General features: G+C 51.5%; 5 protein-coding genes across 5 annotated transcripts; 1 reads left to right on the top strand and 4 right to left on the bottom strand.

Annotated features, from left to right (window-relative positions):
- Positions 1-78: 78 nt before the first annotated feature.
- N0V89_007218 (uncharacterized protein) lies at positions 79-987 on the bottom strand (the record flags this gene model as incomplete). Its single annotated transcript, XM_056215983.1, has 1 exon — positions 79-987. One exon carries the CDS (start codon positions 985-987, stop codon positions 79-81), a length of 909 nt encoding a protein of 302 aa, XP_056070230.1.
- A 1316-nt stretch (positions 988-2303) lies between these two features.
- Positions 2304-5014, bottom strand: N0V89_007217 (uncharacterized protein; the record flags this gene model as incomplete). Its single annotated transcript, XM_056215982.1, has 2 exons — positions 2304-4801; positions 4849-5014. 2 exons carry the CDS (start codon positions 5012-5014, stop codon positions 2304-2306), a joined length of 2664 nt encoding a protein of 887 aa, XP_056070229.1.
- Positions 5015-5652: 638 nt separating this feature from the next.
- N0V89_007216 (uncharacterized protein) lies at positions 5653-9801 on the top strand (the record flags this gene model as incomplete). The annotated part of the gene is given in 4 exon segments (XM_056215981.1): positions 5653-5874; positions 5891-8101; positions 8152-8419; positions 8555-9801. The coding sequence occupies 4 exon segments, from the start codon at positions 5653-5655 to the stop codon at positions 9799-9801; spliced, it is 3948 nt and encodes a 1315-aa protein (XP_056070228.1).
- Positions 9802-13134: 3333 nt separating this feature from the next.
- Positions 13135-14295, bottom strand: DCW1 (hydrolase 76 protein; the record flags this gene model as incomplete). The annotated part of the gene is made up of 2 exons (XM_056215980.1): positions 13135-14192; positions 14292-14295. The coding sequence occupies 2 exons, from the start codon at positions 14293-14295 to the stop codon at positions 13135-13137; spliced, it is 1062 nt and encodes a 353-aa protein (XP_056070227.1).
- A 1831-nt stretch (positions 14296-16126) lies between these two features.
- N0V89_007214 (uncharacterized protein) lies at positions 16127-17280 on the bottom strand (the record flags this gene model as incomplete). Its single annotated transcript, XM_056215979.1, has 2 exons — positions 16127-17035; positions 17083-17280. The coding sequence occupies 2 exons, from the start codon at positions 17278-17280 to the stop codon at positions 16127-16129; spliced, it is 1107 nt and encodes a 368-aa protein (XP_056070226.1).
- Positions 17281-17461: the final 181 nt, after the last annotated feature.

The following is a 17461-nucleotide window of genomic DNA, read 5'->3' as shown; positions in this document are numbered from 1 at the left end:
TATCGGAATAAGAAAAACTCACGCAACCCTTTGCGACCTTTTCTGCAACATCTAGCACAGTGACCACACTGCTGAGTACTACTCATCCAAGAAATTGTCGTGCACTTGCAACAAGCATTCCTCGTCGTCCTGCTCGTCTCTTACCATCGTTGCATCGAAACCATCAACAGGATACCCTCCAGACCCATAATCCATCTGCGACTTTTCGACCGACTCGATCTGCACATCTCCCACAGTATCCGCACTCGAAGCCGTCGGCATCTCGTGCGCCGCTGAGCTGGATGATGCCTCGCGCTCATCATGTGCTACTGTCGCACCCTTTACATACTCGCTGGTCTTGCTCACAGTCTGCCTCTTAACAACGATCCTCCTTAATCGATACGCAAAAACAAATTCGTCACTCCCTCCGAACCATATCTTCTCCCCTTTTCCCTTCCCCACGCCCGCAAGCACACCGCCTGACACTGGCACCCCACTAAACGGTGTCGCATCGACACCAGGCTTTAGTTCTACATCCACGTCCTTAGACTGCGCACGCAAATGCATTGCTCCCTTCGCGATCTTGATACCAGTAACCATAAACACACTCTGCCTCGGGTTCCTCTTCACCCACTCCGCAACCTCCTCTTTTCCCACCACACTTCGCTCCACATACTCATCATCCGGCTCAAAGAAGCTCGTTTCCAGCTCATCAAATTGAAATGCCTCGGACTCCTTTTTCGAAAACGCCACCACGGCGTCGGCGCCCACGCCCAAAATCATGGCCGCGAACTGCGCCCAGATGCCGATACGGTGCTCGCGATTGCGGCGTAGTTCTGTGCCCCAGTCTGTCTTTACGGTTGTAGCGATTAAGGTTTGCGAGATAGGGAGCGGTGGAGCGAGACGCGCCCAGGGTTGAGAGGGAAGCGTTATGATTTGGCCGAGGGTGATGAAGTGGTACGGGGGATGGTCGAGGTTGGGGAGGGCGAAGTAGGTTTTTTGTGCCATTGTTGCGATCGTACCTTGAAGATCTTCAAAACCTTATGAGTATCTCTAGGGTCATGTATTGGGGGTAAGTGTAGACGAAGATGATACCGGCTTCGTACGAGCTGCTAGAGGTAGTGCTGTCGGTCAGAATCTAGTTCAAATCTTTTCGAGTATTGGCGACGACTACAGCAAAATGCGTTGGAAACCTTCAGCTCTTGCGTGGCTTCCGTTCTATCTTTATGGTGTTTCGCCTGCCTGGTGGTGGTGACCCAGTTGAACCCTGCAGCTGGTGCACGCGGTGTGGCTGTTCGCACAGCCACTTGCAAGCGTACACAAGGCAGTCTGACAGATCCAATGAAATGACGACTGCGTGCAGATATACAACTGCTTTGGTAAGTGTGTCATCGCATCGACAGGACTCAACATCCAGAAGCTAGTCATTCTCACCTGCAAGTTCCTTGCCTTGCGCCGTGCCGACAGCCCTTTCCAACCGCATCTAGTCGCGCATCGGCTCGAATAGCAACCTTCCTAAACAAGGGGCGCGGCCCTAGAGTTCTGGTAGCCTAGCTTACAGTCTTTGTTAGTTGACTTTAAAGACTGCTGACCTCAGCATAGGCGGTAACAGTATCCGCATTTGGAGCTATTATAGAGAGTAAGATATTCTGAATACTAAAAAAGACTCTATCTCTTCTCTACGGAGTGTCTAAAACACGCGCCATCCGCACGGCACCTTGCGCACAAATGCCTGCCTCCCTGCCAGTCCCACCCATGCTCCCCATTCCACCGCTTTCTACACTTAGTGCATGAAACTCGACCTGATTTTTCAAACACATCAGCTTGCTCGCGTTACTCCAAAATGGAACAGCGCGACGCCGAAAACCCACTCACCACCCTCCGCGGACTCTCTGCCCTCAGCCTTGCCACCTTCTTCCCCGGCGACGGGCGATGGAGACTTCGCACTCTTCGCACTAGGATGTGCCCGTCTCAGCCGAAACTGGACGAGCTTCCCATTCCTCTTCCTCCAATTCACAACTTCCGACACCGAAACCCTCATCTTCACACCGCTCAGACAACTCGTCGCGAAAGAGCGCAGGAAGGGACGAGTGAGGGCTTCTTTATAGATGCATCGTGCCAAAAGTATCATCATACGTCAGCTGCCAAGCCCCACCATCGTCCACTCCGCTCGCCCACTCCATCCAGAGCTGGTTTCACGTCACATGACCCATGATCCCCCAGACTATCCATAGGATAATACAAGGCTTCGAAGGCAACAGTAAGTCTATTGATGATTATGATTATATCTATGAGCACGAGTCTATAACAATGAAGAGCAGCTATCACCGCCGCGCATTCGGACATCCCAAGTTGAACTTGTAAATGTCAACCGACTCGGGAACACAGTAGCCCTCCACAACGGTGACCGGCTCGTACTTGACCTGAACACCATTGATCGTCTTCTTGGGCACGTTCTTCTTCGACTCGGCGTCCCTGGTCTCTTTGAACCACATTCCGTCGCCGCAGGCACTTCCGTAGTTGGTCGTGTCCGGAAGACAGGCACTCATTGTGCGCCATGTTGTTCCTTGGCCGTCGCAGTCCACGCCAAAATCTCTGCACTGAAGGGTGGTTCCTGCGCAGTCGCCCTTCTGGTGGAAGCATTGCTTGAGGTTTGTGGTTGAGATGGAGTCTCTTGTGATGAAATCGTATAGCGATGGAGAGCTCGTGCTGTTGGAGGCAAGGTCGGAGAAGGTGATGTGGTCTAAGTTGAGATCTGGTGCCTGGGCGGTGCGCTTGGGTGGCGATTTGAGTTGTGTGGAGTTGTTGCGGACTGAGTACCCAGTGGAGTCTTCGACACAGAGGGATGGGTCGTCCCATGCTGCAGTTGCAACATCGGTCCAAAGCTGGGTAAGGTTATAGATGTTTTGAAGAGAGTAGTAGAGTCTACAATCGGCTGCATCATACTTGAATTGCACGGGGATATTGTCCTCATCTCCCTTGCGAATCTGGTCGCGTATGTTGAAGCCGGCAAAATTGATAAACAAGTCGTTGTTACCGCGCTGTGGGAGTCTTGCAAAGGCATCAAAATCTTCAACTGTGTCGTTGACGTTGCTGAAATCGTAGTCAAGGGCTTCTGAGGAGTAGAGACGGGCGCCACGGCTGCCGGAGGCAGCTTGCATAGGGCCGGTGGCGGGTCGACCACCCACAACGAGGGTCTTCACGCCTGCTTGGTGCGCCATAAGCTCGACAAAGGTTGCACAAGCTGAGGTGCAGAGGCCGTCGGTGAGGAGGACGATACTGTCTGGTGACCACGATGGAGGCGGAGGATCGGGCGGAGTATCGCTATAGCCGAAGGGGATCCAACCTTGAAACCCAGCAATATCAAAGACCTGGTCAGAAAGATTGTAGAGCTGCAGGTTCGAGAAGGTGTCGCCTTGGTAGGAGACAGGACCCCTATATTCGTCCCAACTACTATAGTTCGCTCCCGTCGCCGGATTGATTCTGTTGTCGATGACCCACTCGCTGGAAGAAAAGTACTGGTAATTAGGGTCAAGGGCGCCATCATGTCCAGTCTCAAGACTATCCCACCAAGATGAGTAGCTCTCTCCCAGCGTGTTGGCCATCTCACTTGTGCGGATGCGACTGCCTGTCCAGGGTTCCTGCTCGTAGAAGAAGCGCTTGAATACAGACACAGCAAGCAGATTTAAACCGCCATAGTTCTGTTGGAGATCGATAATCACCCTCGAGATGCCCTTGTCTTGTGCATCACCAAGGAAGTCGTCAATTACCCGGAAGAAGTTGAGCGTGTCATTTCCTGTCTGCAGGAAACTGGGTATGCTGAGCACGCCGGTCGTGTCATCCAGGAAGTAACCGGAGACTACCCCCCCTGTCAAGCGGCCAAGATCCTTTTGTACATAGTCCGGATCGTTGGGGAAACCGCCCTGAGACTCTCCACACCAGTTGACGTTTTTCGGGTTGCCGGATGTGCAAAGGCGCTCAACAAGCGAGGGGGCCGCGTCGGTGCCACTATCATCAGAGTCATCGGTCTCTCCTTTCCAGTCTGGCCACCACTGTGGGTTTGACGCATCCCAGCTCTCGGGTAAAATTCCCAGCACAAAGTAGTTGTAGAAGTCGCCAGCTGTGGTTAAGGGACCAGTGTGTCCGGCTTCACTATACGAAGCTAGCCAATAGGAGTACGTGGTGGTACCATTGGCTTGAGTGTAGTTTATGGCATCGCCAGGGTAGAATAGAGCTGAGTGCAAGACGCTCTGGTAGCTCTGGATATCAAGCGCAGGAGACTCGAAAAGGGCGTTCCAATCGGCATGTGGCTCAAGGTAGCCCTCCGAGTTGATCTCAGCAAACGAAGTCAAGTACTCTACCACATCTATATCGTTGATCTTGGTTATTGGCGATGGTTCCCCACCTTGGAGCTGACTGTTGACGACTTCGTCTCGGAAGTACACACTGGGTGTCACCTTCCCATCACGGGAAGCCGAGACCAGAGAGAACGGCGAGATGAAGGTGAAAGGCGCCAGCAGACCCGCGCTCAGATAGACATGAGAATCGTGGAAGCGGTTGATGAGAAGCTGCAGGTCAGCTTCGAATGCGTACTGTGTCGTGTATTTCCCCTCTGAGATGTTGTCTTGTAGAAGGCCCAACTCAGCAACGACGTCGACCGGAGGCTGTTGATACCCCTGTGGAGGGTCCTTGAGGAAGGCCAACGTGCTCTGAAACTGCAGTGTCTGGTTGTAATAGCTGATGAAGCGGGATGCCACGTCTGGGATGAAGGGCACATTCGACAGGCAATCAAATACATCCGAAGCCCAGAAAAGGGTCTGTCCTGCTGCGCATCAGATATAAGTGAGCACGATGTTTCGAACGACGCACCTTGTTCTTTGGAGACGATTAGATCACCACAGGCTGTACTGGCAACTTCGGGCGCCTCAGTTGGTGTGGGCGGCAGGATTAGCCGATCCGTCTCCGAAGCGGGCGCGGCCGACACCAGACCGCTCAACACCCCAAACACCAACACACATTGATGAACGACAGACATGACGACGCGACAGCGACAAACGAGTGCTAGGGAAAATTTTCCACACCCTCTAGCATCGATGGGGGCCCCCGATGTTATACTTCAAGGGGCCAAATAGATGGCATTTCAGCCTCCCTCTTGGCTTCAGTGTGTCACCTCGGTCACACTGACCACAAAGAAGGCAACCGGCCAAAACTCACCGTCCTGGCCGTTGGGGGCTATGCGCTGCACCAATCAAAGCCCGAACTGTGAGATCCAAAAACAACGTCCAATAGCCACCAAGATAAGCCCTCCGCGATCTGGGTCGCTAAGGTGATCGTGCTTTATTCTGCAAGGGTTCGGGGGCCACTTGGGCGCACATGGTCGTCGCATTCGCCTTTTCGGGCCTGGTCGGCCTATTTGTCTGTAGATCCACTCATCCAAGCGGCACTTGTGGCTGAATAATCTAATTACCGCGCAGTGGAGGTTTGATCTTTTCTGACTGCTGCGAAAAGCAACGTGTTTGCCTTGCGCAGTCTATCCGAAACACGAAGTCGAGAACTCCATTACGAAGTCTCCTTTCTGCAGACGTCGAGCACTACAGTAACAAATATATCAGGCTCGATCATGCCATGCTAGATCTCTAGGCACCCACTCTCGACCACCGCCGGATGAAAGCTATGGCCGATCCTTTCGCTTCGCCTTCAGGTACCCACGTGCTTCACCGGTCCCTGAGCACTGACCACAAGCTTCCAGTCGACTTCTACGAGCCGTTAGTGAGCGACTTCATACAAGACGAAAGATACATCAAATGGTCCGCGGGCTTCAGGCCATGGCAGCTTCACTGCTACGGTAGACCAGGATGTGGCAAGGTAAAGGCATACCAGAAGACATGGTGGCTCGTCTAATATCTCATAGTCAATTTTCGCAGCCTGCGTTGTCAGAGATCTGAGACAGCGTTACGAAGATGAGGATATCTTCGTGGCGTACATTCGCATCAAGGAACATGTGTTGGATCATCATGCGGCTTTCGTTGAGGATTTTCTTCTTTGCTTATACCACCAAATCTGCACTCAACCAGCACATGGTTACGAGAGAGCACGACGAGCCGGTCAGGCATCGTCGGAGAGGATCAATTTACTTCATGCGGCACTACATGAGCAGCTGACGAGAAACAAGCACAGCTTTCTCATTTTCGATGGTTATGATACACTAGACATAGCTACCACTATGTTGATAAACCACGAGCTCAAACACTCCGGTTTGTCTAACCTTTCGTTCCTCATCACCCGACGCAGCCCACCCTACCGTCGACCTAAGCATTTCAATGTTGGTTGCGACAGCTGCGGCCGGACTAGACTGGCACTGTATTGGGAGTGTCAAATATGCGGTCGCTCTGGTCCACAGTACTGTGACGAATGTCAAGGAGCAAGCGTTGCCTGTACTGATCAGGAGCACAAACTTGCACTAGCGGAGCCCTATGATCGCATCGATCTGGACATCAACAGACCTAATTCTGACGGATCTCAATCTTCAATGATTGGCTTCGTTGCGCGCGGGTTAGAGTTTCATCCTGAGCTTGATGCGAGATCTGTTAAGCAGCTCGCGCGAGACATCTCAGATAGAGTCGGTGGCAACGTAAATCTCGCTAAACTTCGAATCGACGACTTACTGGGCATTGAAAACCTGGCTGACAATCAAATGCTAAGCGACAGACTCCCTCGCAGTGTCGTTGCTTTCTTCGACGCCGAGATCGATCGGCTCCTGCAGCGTAACCACGTTGATCGCGACCTAAGCTTAATGGCCATCGCCGCGGTCGCCCGACATGAAGATCTACGGGGATTTGGCCTGAAAGCCGCTGACCTTGCATGGTCAATGCGACGGGAACGAACCCTATCTCCTCAACTTGCCCGCCATCCTACTAGGAGCCTCGAGGATATCATAGCTGCGGCCAACGGACTGCTTGTTCTGGAGCCCTACGATGACGACTTATATGTCACGTGCTTCAGTCGGATGTTCAAGGCTTACGTCAAAGAGGATTACAATGAGTCTCTTTATTTGGCAAGTTCGAAGTTATGCCTGGAAGAGGAGGCTGTGCGTCCCGTGGAGATGAAATCATGGAACATGGCACCTTCGACTAACTCCCCACCCACGGTATCAGATGCTTTCGAAAGCAACAAAGACTACATGGAAATGAGAAGCTCCAGCCATGATAGTGCATACTACTCTCGTGAACCAACGATCGATACAACACTAAGAAGCCAGCCTGCACAACCTTGTGCGATTGAAACGAAGGGACTTTTCGAGCGCACCGAGACATTGCCAACTCAAAATAGTGTGACCCAAGAACCGATTGTTACATCAGACGAGATCGGTTTCTCCATAACACTGTGTGCCTTTTGCCAAGAGCAGATCTTAGAGAGCAACAGGTCCTCCGGTGATCACCACAGGTCGAATGAAGCAATTCGGAATTCTTTGAAAAGCAAATGCATGATTTGTACCGATTTGTATCAGCAGAACTTGCTTCGAAACTCTGGAGATTCCGCTATGCCTTCTGGTGCTCCCCAAAACTGTTATTATCAGTGGATGGTTCGAAGCACCGGTCGATCGCACAACGTTGAGTCTTCTTTCCAAATCGTTTTCACGCCTTACTCAGATAATGAAGAAGCATCGGGTCTGATGTTGCCAGCGAAAAAGTACCATATCCTTTCCGAGGTCGATGTCCACATTGCCGCCGAAGAGGCGCTCGCATCGTCCACAGACCCGAACAAACCTGGTGGTGGCTTGCAAATCAGAGAGTGGTTGAAGATTTGCGCTGAGACGCATCCAAATTGTAACAAGCATGTCAAGTCTACATTTGTCCCAACCCGCCTTGTCGATGTGGAGATTGGAGACAATGACATGGTGCGCGTCGTGCGCACATCGAAGGAAGACATCAGTGGTCCTTATCTCACGCTCAGCCATTCTTGGGGTCCACCAACGTTCCTCCAGCTCAAGAAAGAGAACAAGAGCACGCTGATGGGCGCGGGCGTGAACGTCACTGAGCTTACCCCAAATTTCCAGCAAGCCATTTCCGTGGCACGGTTCATTGGAATACGCTATATATGGATCGATTCACTATGCATCATGGTACGCTTCGGAGCGTCTTCCCTATCATCAAAATCACTAACCCTGTGCAGCAAGGTCCGGGTGGAGATTTCCAAACTGAAGGACAGCTCATGCACAAAGTCTATCGCCACTCCTATTGCAACGTTGCTGTCGCAGATTCATCAGATTCTAAAGGCGGCCTATTCCGAGAACGTAATCCAGCAAGTATCGTCCCTGTAGTTGTCGAAGCTGATGGGGCTGGAAAACTGGAACGCGGCATCTGGAGAGTCTTGAGAGACGGCCTATGGGAGGAAGAACTTCTTGCCACCAAGATCTATTCCAGAGGATGGGTCTTCCAAGGTGCGTCACTATATCGCTAAGTCGGATCTTGACGACTCGTAGCTTTCTTATCTGTTCAGAGACAACAAGTGGCTTAGCGTCCTTGAGCGCTGTCTCGTACACTCTAACAAGTCGATGATTTGCTAATGAGAGCAGAGCGTATGCTTGCGCCACGAATCCTCCATTTCGCGGCCTCCCAGATCTTCTGGGATTGTAGTACACTCAGTGCTTGTGAAGCCCTTCCTATTGGTCTACCTCACGCTTTAGATGCAAAGGCCTCAACAGACCGACATTGGCGCGGTCGCATGCAACTCACGTTATCCGACGCTTCCCCTGTATATCAACAGCCCCTTGTCGGTTCGAACGATGATTCCGTAGAAGCCTTCTGGCGCTCCGCATTACTCAGCTACACCTCTTGCAACCTCACCAACCAGGGTGACAAGTCGGTCGCAATATGGAGTATAGCGAAGCTGGTGCGTGACTCCTTGCGCGAGAAGTATGGCGGAGGCTTGTGGGAGAACAAGCTGGAAGAACAATTGGCTTGGCATGTACGCGACCTTCCCACCCAAGACTCTGGTAGAATATCGGAGCTACAGTACCGGCACCCAAGCTGGTCCTGGACGTCAGTTAAGGGACCCATCATTGCGCACGGTCGTCTTCCCAAACCTAGACAATACGTCGTAACAGACCATGAAGGGAACGCTATAGCTTTTGAGAGCCACTTCGAGAGTAGCGACGAGGAACCGGTATTGAAGAGGAATCCTCTACCACTACTGGGTTACGTTACAGGAGCAAATATCTCTAGGGAATCAGCATCAATCTCTCTGAGCCTCGAAGCATGGGCAGGAAATCAGCTGGAATTGGCGAGTAGCTTCGAGGTCTTTCTCGATGAACCCCTTTCCAACATGTACAACAACGAGCCGACACCCTACAGCTTCGTGATACTCGCCGCTTCATCCGCGCGTAGTATTCGATCCCGTCCACAGCCACAGCATAGAGGCTCCAGCGGCTTCACTCGGTCCATGACTATGAATCTGGAAGAAACGATGGGCCCCGCTCCAACTACATACTCAGGCATCGGGCTTCTCCTCACCTGTGCGAAAACATACAAAGCAGATCAAAACGAGTCTTTCAAAGCGCTTCTTCGAGAGGTTGTTGTACGCTCGCCAAATCAATCGTGGCCCGACCCAGCGTACGGCCAGGGGAAGTCTTTAGTAGACCGGACGACAGATGTGCGCAAGCTTGTAGCCACTTTACAATCCACGCTATGCTATGTGAGAGGGAAGGGTGGGCACGAGGATTCGCTCTTCAGGAGAGTTGGCGCTGTCGAATTCCGTGACCTACCGGAGGAAATTTGGGAGGCTATAACCAAACATGGGAGAAAACAAATATGGCTGGACTAAGGGAGATGAACCCGAACACGCTACCATTACATGGAAACGTATGCTCACAACCATTAGACGTGTCAAACTACTATCGTTTCCACTAAATTGATCAGTTGCGCATTGCCATACACATCTGGATCATCCCAACCTCTGAAGACCCTGCGCCTTCGCGCAAGATGTGACCCTACAGTATTATCGTTATTGAACCGACAGATAACAATAAGAAGCGTTACTACATACCTGCACACTCATCGGCAAGATTTGCCCGACTTTCACCTTCTACGTATCACTGCCATGCCATACTTTCCCGGTCTTTCCCGTAAGCACATCGCTCACTACTGCTTCAGCATAAATCGATGGAGGACAGCTAGAGGTGAACAGGCGTTCACGTGGGAACAAACTAAGTGAGGATAACTCCAGGTATGGGAAGCCATGCCAAGCATCGTGCCTGATAACAAGGCGAATGTAAACTATTGGTCCGCGCCTACGGTGGTTTGTGATTGAGTCCGTCCGGCTGGACCCACAATGTGGCCTGCCAGGCTGCGCCGGACTATTTTAGCTGCAGACGACCCCTACCCAATGGTGTCTTTTACAGTCGCGATCAAGTCATACGAGCCAAGAGAAGTAAGGCGTATCAAGGTGCGATCGAAACGACTGTATCTTGTCTCGAGAACTGGGCGTACCGAGGTATCATTAACTTATCGCAGGCTGCGCATTGCAAGACTAAACGCGTACCTATTCAAACCTACCAGTGCCTCAAACTCTGTAAGCGGGTTTGATCGTTTTACTGCATACTCTAGATCAACACGGGTTAACACAGTCCAGGGCACGTCGACAACGGCAACCTGTCCGGTATCCACTCCTACATTGGCGGCTGGCTGCCAAGTCATTCATACTACTATGTATGTACCTAAGATTTCCTCTGCCGAGTGGCTGATTTGTCAATAAGCGAGCCGGCACCTCCCGTCCACCGTTGATCCATCGCCTGCGGACCTCTCTACGTTACTTTCGAAGCGTGAGACATCTTGAAACCAACAGTCAGATTCGCCCACTGCCGGCAAGACTCTCACTACGGCATTTGCAACCTCCGATTCGGCCCCCTCATTGCCACAAAGCGCCTGTTGCACGTTCGAGTCAAAGTCGAAGGGATCAAAAGGAGGCACCTAGATCTGGTACCTTACCGCATTGGGATGCGGTTGAGTAGCGCATACCGGACGGTCTAGTGATTTACCCGCAGGGCGAAATTTCGATGCCCGAGCACATGTCAATGCACACTTTCCGCCCCTGCAACGTTGACCGTGGGAAGACCCGAGTGCAACGGGCGGAGTGGCGGCCGTGAATGTTAAAATGTCGAACTTCCTTCGTACGAGAGGACCTGGTCTTCCGTCTCTACAACTACTTTCTCGGTCATTTTCTGCATAATCACCTTCAATGTTTCGGGCTACACGCCTGTTGCAGGCAGTCGTCTTTTTCGTCAATTGCGCAACGCTTGTTACTGCAACATGCTATGCGCCAGATGGAACTGAGATAACAACAAGCGATATCGCGCCCTGCTCGAGCGATACATCCGATCCTTTAAGCCATGTGTGCTGCAACCTGAATCGACCGAAGGCCCCCGGTACCTCGACAAACGCATCCGAAGTACGCGACACGTGCCTTCCGAACGGGCTTTGTGAAAACGAATCGCTCCTCAAAGACGGCTCGGTGTATCTGCAATGGGGTAGAAACTTCTGCACCAATCGTGACTGGAGTACCGGGCAGTGTTTGGACAATGTGTGCACTAGCACGTCAAAAGATGTAATTAACATCCGCGTTCTCTACTAATCATGAAGCTCACAACATTTAGAGGGGCGGCTCCAAGCGGGTGATTCCTTGCTCCGGCAAGAACAGCTCACTGACGTGGTGCTGCGGAGACTCCGACGATTGCTGCACATCCTCCGATCACACGGATCTCGTCTCGCTATCCCCTACATTCACGATAGCTGTTGTGACTTCGACATCATCCGCCTCTTCAACTACTTCCACCACCGCCGAAAGTATACCAACCTCCGAGACTGCCCCCGCCACCTCCAATGAACAGACTCCTACATCAGTCATCGCAGTCGCTCCAGCCAGTGGCACCGCCACACCAGCAGCAGCAACAGCCGAAAGCTCGGGGCTATCGAGGGGAAGTAAGGCAGGAATAGCCATCGGTGCAGTGGTAGGTGCCGTCGTTCTCGTTATGCTTGGCGTATGGATATCCAAAGCAATGGCATGGCGCAAAGATGCGTATGCCGCGAGAGCACAGAATAATCCAGGCTACTACACACCGGGATCAGATGTGGAGGGGTATGGCCAGCACCCTCAAAAGTATGCACACTACGCCGAGGTGGATGCAACAACACCTCCTGTGGAGGCCTTGGCCACACCAGACCCAGTGGAGGCACCCGACAATCAAGTAAACTTTCGAAATAGTAGATTAGCTGGTTTGTTTGCTGCTAAACCTCAATGAAGAATTGTTGATGTTGTATCTACGCGCAATCCACATAGTCACAATGAGGAGCAGACTGCACTTTCACATTGCTTTCCCTGAGTCTCGATATGACTCACATTCAGCCAGCATTGAAACGTTCTTTCCAGATTGCTGCTGTCCATGGAACGCAGCGACTAACGCGAGCGAGATACACTAGTCTGCTCTGCTGCCGCAACATATACCAACAAAGCCAGTCTTACTGCGACTTAAGAGACAGTCATAAGGCCATTCTTGACCGACACACTTGCTAAGACATAATCAAACAAGTGTTACTCTGATGCAATGTGTGGGGGCCGCCATGAGCTTGGGTCAAGCACGTATCAGAGGGTGTACAAGTACTCTGACTGTGCTTACTGCGACATCCACCGTGCTCTGCACCGTGCTGAACGCTATAGGAGCTAGCGAGCATCAACACAATTTCATCTTTCTACTGTAACTGTTCAATGTGGAGAGAAAGTTGCCTTGCCATGCACTCCATTTACGTGTTGGCTTCGACATTTGCGCTAAATGATAGGTAAAGCTTTGGCATGGTAGTATCACTAGGAAAATCGATGGGAGCAGTCGCCGAACCTGATTCGCCTGTGTCGCTGGAGATACCCCGGACTCGTTCGGTGGGAACCAAGTAGAGATGAAAAACACATGGTGACGGGCATGTTCAAGTTATGGGGCCATCGAGCGGTTCTCATGAGTCGCGATGAAATGGCTTTGATACAGACAGCAAACGTCTAATGACATAATATGCAATCGGCACCAAACGTTGTCTCAACGAGGCACCAGACCAGTCATCGTACTTTCATAGCTGAAGCCAAAACCTATCATTATCATTAAGAGCATTAAGGTTACCACGAAATTCTTCCAGCAATACTTCTCCTCACCGCCGCCCTCTTCACCACATTCTTGCTTCCCCCAATCATTCCATACACAGCCGCCACACCGCCATTCGCCCTAACAGCCGCATCCACGCTCTCCAACGCAACAAAATGCCGCATCGGACCCAACGACGGAGTCCAAGTACTCTGCACATTTGCTGATACACCGTTCAACAGAGATGCAATCGTATCCTTCAACTCCGGCAAAACCACAGCCGTAGCGCCGAGCCATCTTGCAAGTATCCCCTTGAAGCTGACCTGATCGTTGTTGCAGCTTCCGTTGCCCTCGCAGATGGGCTCGTACAGCGCACCATCCTTCACAAAATTCCTCTGCGCAGCATCAAGGAACCCCCTCGTCCTCTCAACCCACTTCGCATCCGCCGTGTGGCTCGCCATAACCGCAGCGCCGTAAAGGAAAGCCCCCGCATTATAACTCCACTGGTTATGGTTTAGATCCACGCACTCAGTCGCATCGTCCGTCCCATCGTACACATTAAAGTCGCCGTCAATCAAGCCCGTCGAAGTCATCCAATCATAGCTTTTCTCCGCCCAGGACAAGGTGTCTGCGTCCCCAGTGATCTTCGCAAGCCGAGCAGCAAGCTGGAAAAACAGCCCGTTTGCGATGCTGGACTTGTAGTCGTACCCCGCGTCTGCGGCGTTGATCTTAAACTTCATGCCACCGCCACACGTACTCTCGTCCCACCTCCCCTTCTGCTCGTTGAACACGTTCTGCGCCATACTCAAGAACGTTGGACTGCCTGCAGGCACTGCAACTCCATTTTCGGCCGCCGTGAGCGCAGACAGCGCCCACCAAGCCTGATCATCATTCCCCGTAGCGTCCGGCATCATGAAGTCGTTAGCGGCGGTGGCTTGGTTATACAGTGTGTTTTTGGAGAGGTCCTCGAATTGTTTGTCGCCGGTGACGAAGCCGTAGGTGAAGAAGGCGTTGTTGACGATGCCGGATTGCCACCAGTAGTAGGGTTGTGCGACGAGAACGAGGGACTGGTTGGGGAGGGTGCTTTTCATGGCTTGGGCGATTTGGGCGGCGGTCGTGACGAGGGATTCGATGGACTGGGCGTGGACGAGAGAGGAAGTGGTTGTGAGTAAGGTGAGGCATGTTGAGGGACGCATCTTGTGTGGATATCTCCTCCGTAGGAATAATTGAAGCGCTGTAAAATGAATGTAGTGTTGGCTGTAGTAACAATGAATGGATATCGTGCCGCGATAATGTTAATGAATGTAGTGTCGCACAGGACTGTAGTGGACGAATGAAGTGGGAGAACTCTATGAGTTCATAAAGGAACGACTGATATTAATGGTAACGACAAGTCGAAAGGAGCGACTGAACGTGAAGCCTCAGAAACATGAGAAGCAGAGGGATACTTATCGAGACCTACAAGTCCAGCCCTCATGGGCCATCAAACCTGCGCCCCAGCCTGAACTCCTCGCCCTGTGCTATACTTCGCTCTGCATAAGCAGTGCGTCTCCACTCTCGATCTGGAAAAGTATAGTTCCCGGATGGCGTCTCATTTCCCTCGAGCAAATCGATGACCGGGAAGTGGATTAGGTACTGGGTCTCGAACTCTTTTGGCGTTGAGATTAGACTCGCTACCGCAACCCTGCGCATTCTGAAACATCAAAAAAAACCCGATTGGCCAGGTAGAAGAATGTCAGTTGCATTTCTTGAAACCGTATGATGTGGTTGGTCGAGAGTCTAGGGGGTGGGCGTGTTTGAAATGAAATTAGCCGAGATAAGGAGGGACCTTGATACACGTCAACTGGTTTGACAGGTGCTATATTGGACGCGTCCTTTATGCATCCCAAGGAACAGATGTAAACGCATGAACACGTCCGTAATGTGTGTTCCCTCGGATTAAACAACTTAGCTTAGGCAACAGAGGTTGGAGCGGCTCATATAAACGTGCTGAACGTCGATCTCAAAGCGACAGATTGCGGCTGAACATGAATTCAGATGGTGGTTCCTGTGGATTATCTCACGAGCCAAAGATCCAATCGTTCTGCTCCCATAGCTCAAGCTCGCCACCTCTACCCTGTCTCCACATCTCTTCGTGCGTAACGCCACCTTGATCAATCACGGACAGCCATGTTCGTCGACACCATGAGGGTTCTGGTGTAATAAACGCAAGAGTCCTTTTCTTGTTAAACCGTTGGTCTGGCATACTGTTGTGTGGGTCGCCTGTAACCATTAACCACACTGCGACCAGGACTTATGCGGGGCTGCGACGGTCACTTGGTGAGTACGGATACGCAGCGCTTTTGGTGGTCAGCACTTGCTGGGCCGAGGGATGCTGTCTGGTCGAGGAAGGCGTTAATGACATGCGCTTACGTACCAATCACTCACCTATGGTAGTCTTTACGCACGGTCAGCCATGAAGACTATTCTCAATTGATAATGTAAACATGAACACTCACCTGAATCTTAGATGGACCAGTAACACCTCCAGCAATGTAAAGATACGTTTATTGACTTGGTGTTTCATTACTGTCTGGTAAATTGCCGACATAGATTTCACTAGAGGGAAAAGTCCGGAGTGTAGGTTTCTAGTTTTGGGGTGTTGTCCCTTCCGGTTGCAAAAATGCAGAAATACCTAATAAGAATAGTTGACAAACAACCTAATCGTTGATCCTCTTGCACATATCATCCTATTGCTAGATTTTGGGCGCACCACCAGGCGATTAAAGACTGTTCCCATGTAAGCAATGACTAGAGAATCACTATTTGACAATCTGAGAACCCGCGAAAAGTGGTCTTGCCATAATCTCATGCACCAGAAAAAGATGATACAGGGACGGCATCAGCCAGTACAGGTTTCTACGAGGACTTCGTCGGCTGTGTGACGATCTTTCATACTCAAGCTAGCATCATATACTCAGTAAGAAGCATTTGCCCCTATATCGCGCCTTCGAACCTCTTTCCTTTTCCTTCAAGTTTTTATCTTTCCTAAGACGATCCACACACTCCAAAATCCCTACAAATCTCCCTCCCAACCGCATTGATTCCCTCCACAATCCACAACTGCGCATTGCTGAAAACGAGCACACCACCAGGTATGAAAGCAAAGTTGTTCGATTCCACGCCGTTCCACACCTTCCCCAGCAGCACGCCATCCGGACTCCACACGTGCAATCCATCTCCGCAACCAGCCCACACATTGCCCTGCATATCGGTGTGGATACCGTCAGGGAACCCATTCTCCACCCACGCGAACGTGCGGCGATTATCTAATCGGCGCTGATCCACGACATCAAATGCATAGATAGTAGCCGGCCGCGTGCCATTAAGTCCGTTAATACTCTGCTGCGCGCCCGTATCCGTCACATACAGCGTCTTCAAATCCGGAGAGAATTCTAGCCCATTGGACGCGATGAAGCCATCGGCGACGACGCTGATATCCCCCGTGCTGGGGACGAAGCGGTATACTTGCGAGGGAATCGACGTGTTGGGCCGGAATTCCTGCCAAAAGCCGTACGGCGCGTCGGTGAACCAGATATCGCCCGTCTCGGGGTGCTGCCTCACATCATTCACAGAAGAAAAGTTACGTCCGAGGAAGGAGTTGAGGATGACCTGGGAGTTGTTTGTAGACGGGTCAACGGACACGAGGCCCGAGTAGTGCTCGAAGTCACCTTCATCGCAAAAGAGGAGGAAGGGTGGGGTGGTGCCGTTTCCTTGAGTGGAATTCGGGGGATACCAGTTTGTGCCGCCATTAGCTTCGTTCAGGTCGGCGTATCGCGTGGAAGAGATGGAGTAATTGTTGCCGAGGTCGATGATAGTAACATTGATAGGGTTATCCAAACTCTGATAATTACTGGTTACGTAGATGCTATTCGTTTTGCGGTTGTAGGTGCCCATCTAATCGAATCAGCGAGAGATTTGTTGATTGAGTCGGAGATGTTCACCTCGTGGAATGCTTCGTGATCCAAATTGTACAACCGCCTCGCCGTGGCATTCTCTCCAAGCACATCGTTCCGGAAGGTATCATTGTAGGACAGCAGCGCAATCGTCGAAGGATCCGATGCATTCGTCGTCACGAGGTTGGAAAAGTACAATGGGTTGGTAGCAGCCGCCAACAGGTCCACTGGGACAATACTCGACATTGTGGTTGCAGTCGTAATGACGACTTTCCATATGACTGGCAATGTTCTCAATGACAGATTAGCACCTGCGTGGATGTTGCCCAGGACGGCACCTTCCATGCTCTTTGTATCTGAGTATTCGGCCGGGGCCAGGTACAAGTCGTCATAACCCCTCACGACGCGTTCTACCCGGAACCCTGCT

This window comes from Didymosphaeria variabile, assembly GCF_027946475.1.
Source record: "Didymosphaeria variabile strain IMI 356815 chromosome Unknown scaffold_5, whole genome shotgun sequence".
In the NCBI taxonomy this organism is placed as follows: domain Eukaryota; kingdom Fungi; phylum Ascomycota; class Dothideomycetes; order Pleosporales; family Didymosphaeriaceae; genus Didymosphaeria; species Didymosphaeria variabile.
Note: the sequence above shows the minus strand (reverse complement) of the source record. Positions and strands in the feature narration are given on the sequence as shown.